This window comes from Megachile rotundata, chromosome 6 (genome assembly GCF_050947335.1).
Source record: "Megachile rotundata isolate GNS110a chromosome 6, iyMegRotu1, whole genome shotgun sequence".
Lineage (NCBI taxonomy): Eukaryota > Metazoa > Arthropoda > Insecta > Hymenoptera > Megachilidae > Megachile > Megachile rotundata.
Window position 1 is genome coordinate 5,111,446 of NC_134988.1, and position 11,743 is coordinate 5,123,188.

Here is an 11,743-nt window from a genome sequence, read left to right on the forward strand (position 1 = left end):
GTATTTCTATCGCGAAAAGATCACGGCCCGAGTACTTTCACCGTACACAGAAGAAGCGAAAAAATAGATTCGTTCGTTTCACCTTCGATCAAATCAGTACCACCTGGTTGAAGGTATTTTGTTTCACAGTTGCGAGTCCCTGGAACTGAACGGATCCTACTACTGCGAATGGAACTACAATGGCCTTGGACTGGACTATCAAATCCTGGCTGGTCCCAGTTTTATCGCCGTGTTCACCGTCGTTGGTGTTTGCCTGGGCATTGCAGCTGACAAATACAACAGGTATGATTAACCCCTTAACTGCGTCCACTGTGACACGAGTTTAACAGCGTCTTACAAATCTGCAATACGTAAAGATGCAGTCATTATAAATAATTCTTCGATAAATCATAATATTTGATAACATAACATGGAGTTTGAAACGGTTAGCAGGTAAATTTAACTGAAATTCGTTTCACTCGTTTGGGTCGATCTCCAAATTTCATTTCATTCGAGTCAAATTTTGACCCCTTAACCCACAAGTTTTCAGCAGTCGCGTCAGTCAGAGCTACCTAATTATTACCGCAGAGTTAAGGTAAATAAAGAACGTTGAAATGTTAAGTGTATTTGGATTTAGCGATCTTCGAGTATTCAAATTACAATTGGTATCGAACTCAAAATTTGATATTTAGGCAAATACGATTTAGGTTGTCACGTTTGAACTGTAACGTGCCTCACGAGTCTGACTTTATGTTATACGGGGTTAAATACACCCGCTAACCGTGGGTTTAGAGCACGACGTTAACTCCAAACATTCACTGTTCGTGTTCACCCATTGCACCCTTGTGACTCACACTTATCTTGTTTGATATAATTTGAAATATTTTTTAACCGAATGTATTATATATGTGGTGTGGGTTTGGGCTGATTCTTCATTGATCACTACGCTATTTTATAATTATATATGATATGTATATGTATATGTACGCAGGGTGCTATCTGTAACGCTATTCACGATTTTTCTCCCACTTGCAGTCACCTTATGAAAAAAGTTCAGAACATTTGTTTTCGAATATTTAGAATATTTGTAGGGTATGGAATATAATATGATATATGTAGATCGTATACTGATATATATTTATTCTTGACATATTTTGTTAATTATAATGAACTTTTATTAACTTTAAACTTTTGTTAACTTTTGAATTATTATATAGGTACTAGTTTTGTTTATACAAGTTACATCTTCAGAAGTACATATGTTTAGCAACTGATAACAATCTGTAATCATGCCAATTAACAAATACCTTAATACAATAACGATCTTCAAAACAGTAAACAAATTACTTGTGACTTGTTTTGAACAGTACAATGATATAATTAAAATAAAATAATTGATGGTTACCAATGAAATGTGGACGATAATGAGTGCATTTACTTTACTGGGAAATTAATTTGCACATAATGCTGTATCTCAACCGAAACTTAAGTTACATAAATAATAAATTTGAATAACTTCATTGATCAAATATTCGATGTATGTTTGTAAACGAAACACGTGTAGATTTAAGTACTCAGTGTATTTTTATAAATAAAGCACGTGTAGTACAGTTAAATATTAGTTTTATAAATGCAACACGTGTAAGCATTCCTACAAAAGTAAAAAACAAATATTAAAACGTAGTTATAGACAATTTTTAAACTTTGTTTGTACAAATTTTACTACGCGTTTATCGTAAAATACAAATAAAAGTTTTTAAGAGATTTGTTCTTTTTTAAAAGTAAGATTGAATGACAAAGAAATAGAAATGAAATAAAATATTTTTATAAAATAAGGATGACGTTTAACATACATTAAGTAACGTTACTAACCTAACCTTGTTGACTGTTTCAAATCTTTCAAATCGTTAGTTATACTTACAATATACTCAAAGAAATGGAAGTGAAACAAAATATTTTTATAAAATAAGGATGACGTTTAACATACATTAAGTAACATTACTAACCTGACCTTGTTGACTGTTTCAAATCTTTCAAATCTTTAGTTATACTTACAATATACTCAAAGAAATAGAAATGAAACAAAATATTTTTATAAAATAAGGATGACGTTTAAAATACATTAAATAACGTTATTAACCTAACCTTGTTGACTGTTTTTAATCTTTAATTATACGTATACGTTACTATCTATAATAATAATCTTAATTATATACAGTTTGATTGGCTTAATTGTAAATGGTGATTCGATGTTGTTTAAAGGTTAGTAATTAGAATCCATCGAACCACGCGCCATTTATAGACGTTAATTGTGTGAACTTAGAATGGAGAATAATATTGCATACCTTCTACATTTCGAGAAGGCATGACGAAAAATTGTAATTACGAAAAACAGGAAATGTTTTGAATAAGATTGTCGATTATGAAACATGTTATTCATACATGTTTCACGAGTTACAAGAATTTTGTGCTAAATATTTTCGTCAATTTCCGAGGCATTTTTATAATGATACGCTGGAGGCTTTTTAATTAAATGATAATAGAAAATTCAATTTCATATTCTTCAAATTCTTAATTTCATTTCCTTTAAATTCAATCAACTAATAATATTAGATTTCACTTCGTGTATATTGAAATGGTATCAAATTTAATGGAGACATTTTTAAATTGACGCAATATTAAAAATGTCATTGATGAATTCAATCAATTGATATTAGATTTATTTTCATATTTAAATTGAATCAAATGAAAATTATTATATTTAATTTCATATGTATTTAAGTCCAATTAAATGATAATAACAATGAAATGAAAAATGTATAATAATATGTAATAACAATGTATGTATTACAATTAAATCAAATTGCATTATTGTATATAAATTCAATTGTACAACAATGTTAAAATTACTTAAATAATTGCATTTAAATTGAGTCAAATAATAATACTAAATATAATAGCTCAATTGTATTTAAATTCAGTCAAATAATAATATTAAATTTACTTAAATAATTACATTTAAATTCAGTCAAATAATAATATTAAATATAATAGCTCAATTGTAATTAAATTCAGTTAAATAACAATATTAAAATTAATAATTGCATTTAAATTGAGTCGAGTAATAATATTAAATTTAATCACATAACTGCATATAAATTCAGTCGAATAACAATATTAAAAATTATACAAATAACAATATTACATTTATTCACACCATCATATTTAAATCTATCCAACACTAGTATCAAATTTAACTACACAATTATATTTAAATATAATCAAATAATACTATTTTAATTTCATACTTAAACTCAAATCAGAACATTGTTCGAATACTTCTGCAAACTGCCACAATATTGTGTCAACATTGTTTTGCTTCATAACATTGCAACACGCTCATCATCTCGCTAGTAACAACTTTTTTCCTATCGTCAACTTTATAACTGACATTTCTTGTCGTATCGACCGTTACAAGTACTGTTACTTTTTATGAGGAAAATTGCCAGACTATTGTACGCCGCTAAGAAAACTATATATTTTATTACGTAACTACTTCTTACTCACTAATATCACGAGCTTCTTTCAAACAGAGTAATAACATTTGCATACAAAATTATAGAATGAATGAAATCACGTTTTTTTCTTCGTATTGTCAGTCTTCGTTCTTACTAACTTTGCAATGACGATGGACGGCTCAATTTTGACCTTCACTTACGACACGTGTGCACTCAGGTGCATTGTAGGTCTTTTTGTTACAAGGTTAGGTTCAGTCCTTATATTAGCCGTTGGTATAGTTTCTTGGAATATTTCTAGGTTCTTTATAGAATATTTTTAGGATCTTCTTAGGTTCTTTATAGAATATTTCTAGAACTTTTCTAGGTTCTTTATAAAATATTTTTAGGACCTTTCTAGGCTCTCTATAGAATATTTCTAGAAACTTTCTAGATTCTTTATAGAATATTTATAGGACCTTCTTACGTTCTTTGTGAAATATTTCTAGGACCTTTCTAAGTTCCGTATAGCATATTTCTAGGATCTTTATTTATTATTTCTAAATTTTTTCTAGGTTTTCAATATAATATTTCTGGGGCTTTTCTAAGTTCTTTCTAGAATTTTTCTAGGTTCTTCCTAGATTTTTTTGTGTTGTGATTCTCCTAAAACTGATAGACCAAAGGTCCACAATTCTAAAATCCCAAAATTACAAAAATTCAGAGTCCGCAGAATATCAGAGTCCTAGAATCCAAAAATCTCAAAATCCCAAAATTCCAAATCACCAAACTGTCATAAATCCAAAATTAAAAAATCCCATACTCTCAAAATCCCAAAATCTAAAACTCCGAAAGTCCCGAAAATCCAAAATCTCAAAATCCACCATATTCCTCTCAAATTTATTCCAAATTCGAATTGCAATTCTCCGAGTATTTGACTGAAACAAATTAACCAATAGAAAAAGTTAATTAAACAATTCACTTAATTTACTCAGTTCATATATATAATGGAAATTTTATTTTGGTTTACAGAGTGAGACTACTAACAGGTTGCACCCTGATATTCAGTATTGCCATTGTTCTAATGGGTGCAGTGAAAGAATACTGGCAACTAGTTATTTTACGTATGGTCCTAGCAGCAGGGTAAGTTAACTATTGTATGTATATATAGTATTTCAATTTCACACATTGATAAATAATATTTCAATTCCACACATTGATGCACAATATTTCGATTGTTTACACTGATATATAATATATCAATTCCATAAACTGACGTGTAGTATTTCAATTTCGCATGTTCATATATAATATTTCAATTCCACCCACTGATGTATAGTAGTTCAATTTCACACATTGATATGTAATATTTCAATTCCAGACACTGATATATAGTATTTCAATTTCATACCTTGATAAATAATATATTATTTCCACACATTGGTGTATTGCAGTTCAATTTCATATATTCATGTATAATATTTCAATTTTACACATTGATGTGTAGTATTCCAATAGTAGTAGACCAATTTCACATATTCATATATAATATTTCAATTTTACACATTGATGTATAATATTTCAATTTTATACATTGATAAATAATATATCAATTTCTCCCACTGATGTATAGTAGTTCAATTTCACACATTGATATGTAATATTTCAATTCCAGACACTGATATATAGTATTTCAATTTCATACCTTGATAAATAATATATTATTTCCACACATTGGTGTATTGCAGTTCAATTTCATATATTCATGTATAATATTTCAATTTTACACATTGATGTGTAGTATTCCAATAGTAGTAGACCAATTTCACATATTCATATATAATATTTCAATTTTACACATTGATGTATAATATTTCAATTTTATACATTGATAAATAATATATCAATTTCTCCCACTGATGTATAGTAGTTCAATTTCACACATTGATATGTAATATTTCAATTCCAGACATTGATATATAGTATTTCAATTTCATACCTTGACAAATAATATATTATTTCCACAAATTGGTGTATTGCAGTTCAATTTCACATATTCATGTATAATATTTCAATTTTACACATTGATGTGTAGTATTCCAATAGTAGTAGTCCAATTTCACATATTCATATATTATATTTCAATTCCACACATTGATGTATAATATTTCAATTTTATACTTTGAGAAATAATATATCAATTTCTCCCACTGATGTATAGTAGTTCAATTTCACACATTGATATGTAATATTTCAATTCCAAACATTGATATATAGTATTTCAATTTCATACCTTGATAAATAATATATCATTTCCACACATTGGTGTATTGCAGTTCAATTTCATATATTCATGTATAATATTTCAATTTTACACATTGTTGTATAGTATTTCAATTTTACACATTGTTGTATAGTATTTCAATTTCACATATTGATATATAAATATAAATAAATTTATAAATATAAATTGTATACATTTAGGGAGGCAGGATGTAACCCTTTGGCAACGGGGTTACTTTCTGACTGGTTCGCAGAGGAGCAACGAGGACTTGTCATGTCGATATTCAATTGGGGAATTTATGGTGGTTATGGTATCGCGTTTCCTGTTGGACGTTATATACCACTTTTGAATATTGGAAATTTGGTACGTGTATAAATATATCGTATATTAGAAAGCATTATAGAAATATAATCAATTCTTTGAGAATTTAAAGATTTAGCAGTTTGAAAATTCGAAGATTTAAAATTTTTGTAGAAACATAATTAATTACTTGAGAATTTAGAAATTCGGAAATTTGACTATTCGAAAACGAAGGGATTTAAAATTTTGAAAATTCAACTTGAAAGTTTGCAAATTCAATTTCAAAATTTTAGTAATTCGAAGACGTGACAATTTAATAATTTGACAACATCTAAAATATAGTACATATTTGGAAACTAAATTACTTGTAAATTTAAAGACTTGTGGTTTATACATTTCACAATTTAGGAATTTGGAAATTTAGAATGTTCGCAATTTGAAAATTTAACTTGACATCGTAAGTAAATAAAATAAAAAGCTACATTGCACTTTATTTATAAAATTACTAAAAACTGACTAAAGTCTTATCGTTATACATGGAAACATAATTCCATCAAATCCAAAATCGGAAAAAAAAATTTCCAATCATTTATTTACGCACTGAAAGGTGAAAAGTTTTATTGCACTTAATAGATGTTAGAACTCAGATTCTATGAGAGAATCTCTCAGATTTACGAGACAATATCCCATAAACTGCGTTCTAAAAATAAAAATATTACCTTGATACCTGCATAAGGACTGGGTAGTCCTTTAGGACATAAAGTCCTATCCTTTTAAAACCCCTCGGCACAGAGCCGACCCAGCTTATTAACCACCCAGGTACGAAACCAATAGTGTCAACTGTATATAATTATTTTGAATAGTCCATAAAAATACTTCATTCTTTATTAAAATTTAAAAACTGGTCTTTAATTTAATGAAACGTTTTTCAATAACCATAAGTGTAACTGACACTAGCAATACATGTAAATTCACTAAATAAACTTTTAATATATTGTCAGATAAAAGAAAACGAATATATTAACAGAATACTTATTATAATTTTACTATAGTCACTATAATTTTGTTATAGTCTTATTTATTTATTTAACGTGAAGTGGGATAAGTTTGTAAACGAGGCAAGTGCGTATACAGGCTATTTTTATTACAATATAAGCGAAATTTCTCCATTTAGTATGTTTGTTTCCTTGTTTTGTTTCACTGTATCCCCTTTTATATTTCAGCTAAGAGTACTTGTTTGCAGTATAAAGTACTTGCATAATGCAGTAAAAAGAATTTTATAGCAGATTTGTTAATAATTCTGCTCTTGCCCCATTGCACATGAAATAAAGTTTCAAAGTATTTAACTTCAAGTTACGCTCTTACCCCATTTTCGGGGAAAGTGCAGAGTAGTTGACATTTTAAACAATTTCCTATCAAAATCAAAATATACAAGGAAAATTAAGGTCCTAGTTAATATTAATTAAATAGTAATAATTGTGCAAAACGTTCGATATCGACAGCGTCAAGTATTTACGTAGCAAACTGAAAATATTTACGTTTAAATACGAACTTTACGAAAACCAGTTCGCGCTTACCCCAATTCACCTTATTTATTATAGTTTGACACAATGGTACTTGTTTCTAGATAAATAAATGAAACAAGAAGGAAATTAATAATCAAGGTTTTAATCTAAAAAAAGAACCTCACCGATTTCAATGACCTTGAAATATATAAATAATTACCACGTTAAAAATATCTCTGAAATTTAAGCCAACATACGAAGGAAAATGAATAAGGAAAAAGTTGTACAAAATTCGTGACAATATAGTTCGAGGTCGTTAAAATCGGTGAAGTTTCCTCTTCAACGTGTATAATTATCGACCATTATTCGAATTAGTTAAAAGTGTACAATAAATGATTATCCACGTTTGGAAACGTCCTTTTACGTCGGAAACGGTCTCCAAAAATGTCTATAGAGTTCGTCATAAACCTAACAGAACCTAACTGTAACCGTCCTTCCACAGATTTGTCGTAAATAGCCTAAGTTTTGGAAATTTGTTTGAACAGGGATGGAGAGCGTGTTACTACGGAGCTGGCATAATCGGACTGATCGTGGCTGTTTTTACCTTTACTCTTTCGGAACCAACGAGAAAATCGATCGGCGAAGAGGAAACAAACGCCGACGGGAAGAAAATACCTGTGTGGAAAGTGATCCTGCAGCCGAGGATTATACTTTTATGCCTGGCCGCCAGCATCAGACATTGCGGTAAAGGGCAATACCTTGACGCAAAGGATTGAAATACGTTCGAAGGGTATATTAGCGTCCACATGGCTGGTTAATTCCAGCAAAATTTATATCTATTGCAAGAAATATTCGATTTCGGTAGTTTCCAACATTTTATGACGAGACTTTAGGGTGTGAACTGTGTACCGAAGAAAGATTTCCTCAGCATTTTGACAACGTTTTTATTTGTGGGTGTAATTGTGGCATCAAAGATAACTTAACTTATCAGATATTTTTATTTGTCGGTGTAATTGTAACATCAAAGGTAACCTAGCTTATCGGAAATTTTTATTTGTGGGTGTAATTGTGGCAACAACGATAGACTAACTCAACAAGAGTTTTTATTTGTTAGTACAATTGTGGCACCAAAGGCAGTCTAATTTATTAAAAATGTTTATTTGTCAGTGCAAATATGGCATCAAAGGTATCCTAACTTATCAGAAATGTTTATTTGGCATTAAAAGTAGCCTAACTTATGAGAAATTTTTATTTATCAGCGTAGTTACGGAATCAAATATTATAGCTTTACTTATCAGAAATTATCAGAGCTTGTTGAACGGCACAAACCCCTTCATTTATTTAATGAAAACTTTGTAATTAAACAGTTTGCTGAATTGACTGAGGATTACTATGTTCTTATTATTAATTTTTACCATTGACTGCTTCACAATGTTTGTGAGTAGCGTTACAGGGAACACCTTGTATATACATACATACAAGCTTCAAACCCCATTTTTGCAAAGGGAAATCTTGCTTAGAATCACGTTCTCTACCACCCCTTACCGGGAGTTACACGAGTTATGAGACAACCTTATAATACATAATCATAAAATATCGTAGTAGTCAATGAAGGATCAGCCCAAACCTACACCCCATGTATAATAGATTCAGTTAAAAAATATTTCAAATTGTATCAAACAAGATAAGTGTGAGTCACAAAGATGCAATAGGTTAACACAAACAGCAAATGTTTGGAGTTAACGTCGTGCTCTAAACCCACGGTTAGCGGGTGTATTTAACCCCGTATAACATCGAGCAGACTCGTGACGCACGTTACAGTTCAAACGTGACAAACCTAAATCGTATTTGCATAAACATCGAATTTTGAGTTCGATACCAATTGTAATTTGAATACTCGAAGATCGCTCAATCCAAATACACTTAACATTTCAACGTTCTTTATTTACCTTAACTCTGCAGTAATAATTAGGTAGCTCTGAGTGACGCGACTGCTGAAAACTTGTGGGTTAAGGGGTCAAAATTAATTTGACTCGAATGAAATGAAATTTGGAGATCGACCCGCTAACCCTTTCAAACATTATGTTATCAAATATTATAATTTATCAAAGAATTATTTATAATGAACGACTGCATCGTTTAATACGTATTGTAGATTTCTAAGACGCTGTTAAACTCGTGTCACTGTTACGGATGCAGGAATTTACTAATGACCTTGACTTTGACTTTGAATGTTAAATGTATGCATACTCGGGAAGTGCTAAACACGTGCAGCTTTTAAATAAATACACTAAAGAAAAGTGTTGTAATTTTACCGTGCGTAAGTGTCATACATGATTACTGTGCACACGTTTCGTATTCAAGGCCACTTTAAAAATACTTCTTTAAAAAGTATTACAATTTTAAATAAATTTCATGCGCCTTATGACGTCAGTATTGGCGATTAATGATATTTTTTGTACACTAGTGTTAGCGATTTGTGATACAAATAAAACTCAAAAGTTTTTGTTTTTTAAGGTGATCTTTAGATCATATGTTAAACTTTATGTAAGGAGAAATCTTCTTGACCTTTTTGTTTTGGTTAGATTTAGCTATTTAAATTTTTCATCGACTAGAATTGAGACTGAAAAATAACAGAATTAAAAAATTTTGAAGTTTCAAAGTTCTGCAGTTATAGGGTGCCAAGGCTTTCACTACACTACTCATAAGTTAATGCTGGAAATCTCAAAATTTCAAATTTTCAAAATCCCAAAACTTCAACGTTTCAAAGTTTCTAAATTCCAATGTAGCAAAGTTTCAAATTCTCAAAGTCTCAAAACTGCAACACCCAAAAACTCCACCATTTCAAACTTTTCAAGTTCCCCAGTCCTAAATTCTCAAAATCCTAAAATCCCAAAACCCCAAAATTCTAACGTTCCCAAAACGTCTCAAAACTCCACCATGTTAAAGTTCCTAAATTCTTCAGTTCTAAAGTCCCAAAATCACAAAATTCCAAACTTACAAAGTCTCAAAATCTCAAAACTCTTCCTAAACTAAAACTAAATGTTCAAAAGCCCCCAGATCCTTAAACTTAAAAGTTACAAAACCCTGAACTCCAAAATTCCAAGATCTCAAAATTATAAAACTCTAGACTCTCCCTGTCTCTCCCTGACTCTCCCTGGCTCTCCCTAGCTTTCCCTGGCTCTCCCTCAATTTCAATTCCTAAAACTTAAACCCAATAACATATTAATCCTCTCATACTATTTCCTCGTCAGACAAACTTAAATTATACCCAAACCTAACAACCTTCAAGCACAAAGATGTAAAATTTTACTTAAATTCACAATGTTGATAAAATCTTTCTTCGTGAACATTACATATGCAATATGTAATTTATCCCACAACAAATAAAATTTTCCAATTGTTATTGCCACTCTAAGACAATATATTTTATTCTTTTTCAGGCGGTATGTGTTTCGCCTACAACTGTGACCTCTACTACAGGGAGTACTTTCCTGACTATGATCTAGGATGGTGGTTATTCGCTGTGACCATAGTAATCGGCAGCATCGGTGTCGTGGTAGGCGGAGTAGTCAGCGACAAATTCGTAGCAAAAATGGGCATCAGATCTCGAGTGGCATGTTTAGCCATAAGTCAAATAATCGCGACGCCATTTGCATTTGGTTCAGTGTATTTCAATCCTCTGTGGGCGATGATCACTCTCGGTATTTCTTATTTCTTTGGTAAGCAAAGTACACACCTTTGAGTATATAATAGACAAACTAACAGATTATGAGTATATAATGAACAAAATAAAAGAGAAACCTTCCAGTACATAACAAGCAAACTATCAGATTATGAATATATAATGAACAAAATAAAAAAAAGTATACAAGGACTTTGAATACACAATGTAAGTCAAGAAATGTCATCGGGCCAGAGAAAATATTTGTATGAGTCCGAAATACAAATTGTAGAATGATGACCAAATCTCTGTGAATTTTAGACTTGGAGAGTTTTATCCTCTCTTTGTCTGGTCTTTTGTTGATTTATGTACAGATGACAACCCACGAATTGGCGCGTGATCGACTTAAAGTAAAAGAAGCCCCTCTGCGTTAGATACAGGCAAATAAGAATAATAATGCCAATAGCAGCTGCTGAATACAAGTAGCACTATCTCGCTCACTTGAGAGAAGTTTCAAGAC

General features: G+C 30.4%; 1 protein-coding gene across 2 annotated transcripts in view; it reads left to right on the forward strand.

The window, feature by feature from the left end:
• Positions 1–11,743, forward strand: part of LOC100883649 (hexuronate transporter) — a 29,293-nt gene that overhangs the window by 15,044 nt on the left and 2,506 nt on the right. For both annotated transcript variants that reach the window (XM_012298342.2, XM_076532540.1), the window contains exons 4-8: positions 130–282; positions 4,503–4,613; positions 5,955–6,117; positions 8,105–8,303; positions 11,003–11,281. In XM_012298342.2, the coding sequence (XP_012153732.2) occupies positions 130–282; positions 4,503–4,613; positions 5,955–6,117; positions 8,105–8,303; positions 11,003–11,281 (905 nt within the window). The remainder of the gene's footprint in view (positions 1–129; positions 283–4,502; positions 4,614–5,954; positions 6,118–8,104; positions 8,304–11,002; positions 11,282–11,743) is intronic.